We start from the raw sequence: 1,636 nt of genomic DNA, 5'->3' as shown, positions 1-1,636 counted from the left end.
GGGGGGTGGGGGTAGGTGGTGGTGGGGGATCCCTTTTGGTCATTCAGTTCCTAATCCTGACACATGATGCAGGGTCACATGTTTGTTTGGGTTTTTTTTTTAAGTCGATTCATCTCATTTCATTCAGCCCTCATGACCCTGACTCCAAATCCAAACTGCACTGTCAACATTTCACAACATCGCCAAAACAGATGGGGCTTTATTGCACAATCAGGAAGGGGCTTTTCAAGGCTCTGTCCCCAGATGAGCGGTCACGCTTACACGCCAGAGGAGCAAACAGATGCATGACCACAGCCTGTGACAGAGCAATGACATCAACAGGTATCATAGCAACGCTCTAATCTGCTCTATCAGTGGAGCGAATGGGCAGCACACGAACAACACCCACTGAATTAAACCTCATCTACTCACCACACACAGAGGCTTAATGCATAAACAGGGGAATGTGCTTATATCCCTCTTATCCCTGCAAAATCAAACTGCCACATATGAAACTCAGTGTTAAATTGACTCTGAACATGTGCTTCTCAATCTTCAATAAACATTATCTCGTGGAGTTTTAGCTTGTGAGATTAAGTAAATGCCAACAGCTGTGTGACGCAGTAAGCAGTCCTGACACACAATGCAGAGAGGATGTGTACTCACCATGTTTACAGAGTGTTTTCATACACAGAGGAGGTTCAGCTCCAGCTCCAGCTCCCTGCTGCACAGAGGCAAATCTGCTGTGGCAGCCGGGGAGAGCAACTGGAATGAATCCATCCAAGGCATGAGCTGCGGGTCCTGCTTAGCTGCCCCCACTGAAGCCTGAACAGAAATCCCCACGGCTGAGCAGTTACACAGCCACCTGTCAGCACGGGTTTAATCATAAACTGTCATCTGTTGCACAAGGCATGCATGAGGCCAGCTATTGTAGCAGCACAAAGGCGAGTGCAGCAGTGTTTACCGTGTGATGAAAGGATGAAGATACTGCTATACACTCTTTAATAATGTATTTTATGTTTTGTGTGCGCACATATTAAACATGAACTTAAACTTCAGAATAAAAGCCCAGTGTAAATAAGGTCTCTGTTGAACAGGACAGCAGATTTTAAAGAAAGCTCTGCTCTTTGGCTGAGAGGAGTTCATGTCAAAGGTTAATGAGGTGCTCCTGTGAGAGCGCCCCCCGTGAACTCATCTGTCACGGCGAGCGCTCAGGGAAATGAACTGGTTAATGAAATGAGAGGAGAGGAGAGGAGAGGAGAGGATGTGACAAGTGATCAGCATTTAACAGTTGGCTGGATGGGGAAATGAGAACGGGGCTTTAGTGTTGTGGTTAGAAAGGAAGGCTGCAGTGATTGGAAACAAAACCATTAGATTGGAGTCAAATAGAGGAGCAAAGGGTGTTTAGAAATGTAGATTATGTCTGACCTCAGCACTAATACACACATCTGCACCTACAACCTTTTTAAACTTGAGAGAAGTTTTTATTCCGTCTGGTTTTATTAATCATCCCTTCCATGAATTATGACAGTTCTCATTGATTATTTCTGCTCCAAAAGTGATCCCAAACATTAAAAAGAAACCAATTAAAAAGAACCACGCCTGCGCTCTGCCCTTTGACCGCGGTTTATATTGGTGTGAGAGTTATAAAGATGAG

The 1,636-nt window shown here is 45.0% G+C and overlaps 1 protein-coding gene across 1 annotated transcript in view; it reads right to left on the bottom strand.

Annotated features, from left to right (window-relative positions):
• pcbd1 (pterin-4 alpha-carbinolamine dehydratase/dimerization cofactor of hepatocyte nuclear factor 1 alpha) overlaps window positions 1–805 on the bottom strand; it is a 2,738-nt gene extending 1,933 nt beyond the window's left edge. The window contains exon 1 of the mRNA XM_023425695.2: window positions 646–805. Coding sequence (XP_023281463.1) covers window positions 646–648 — 3 coding nt within the window. The 5' untranslated portion in view covers window positions 649–805. The remainder of the gene's footprint in view (window positions 1–645) is intronic.
• Between the last annotated feature and the right edge of the window lie 831 nt (window positions 806–1,636).

This window comes from Seriola lalandi, unplaced genomic scaffold, assembly GCF_002814215.2.
Source record: "Seriola lalandi dorsalis isolate HSWRI2012SDOR001 ecotype SW California unplaced genomic scaffold, Sedor1 jcf7180002054795, whole genome shotgun sequence".
Taxonomy (NCBI): Eukaryota; Metazoa; Chordata; class Actinopteri; order Carangiformes; family Carangidae; genus Seriola; species Seriola lalandi.
The sequence above is the reverse complement of the archived record's forward strand: the minus strand, read 5'-3'. Positions and strand labels throughout refer to the sequence as shown.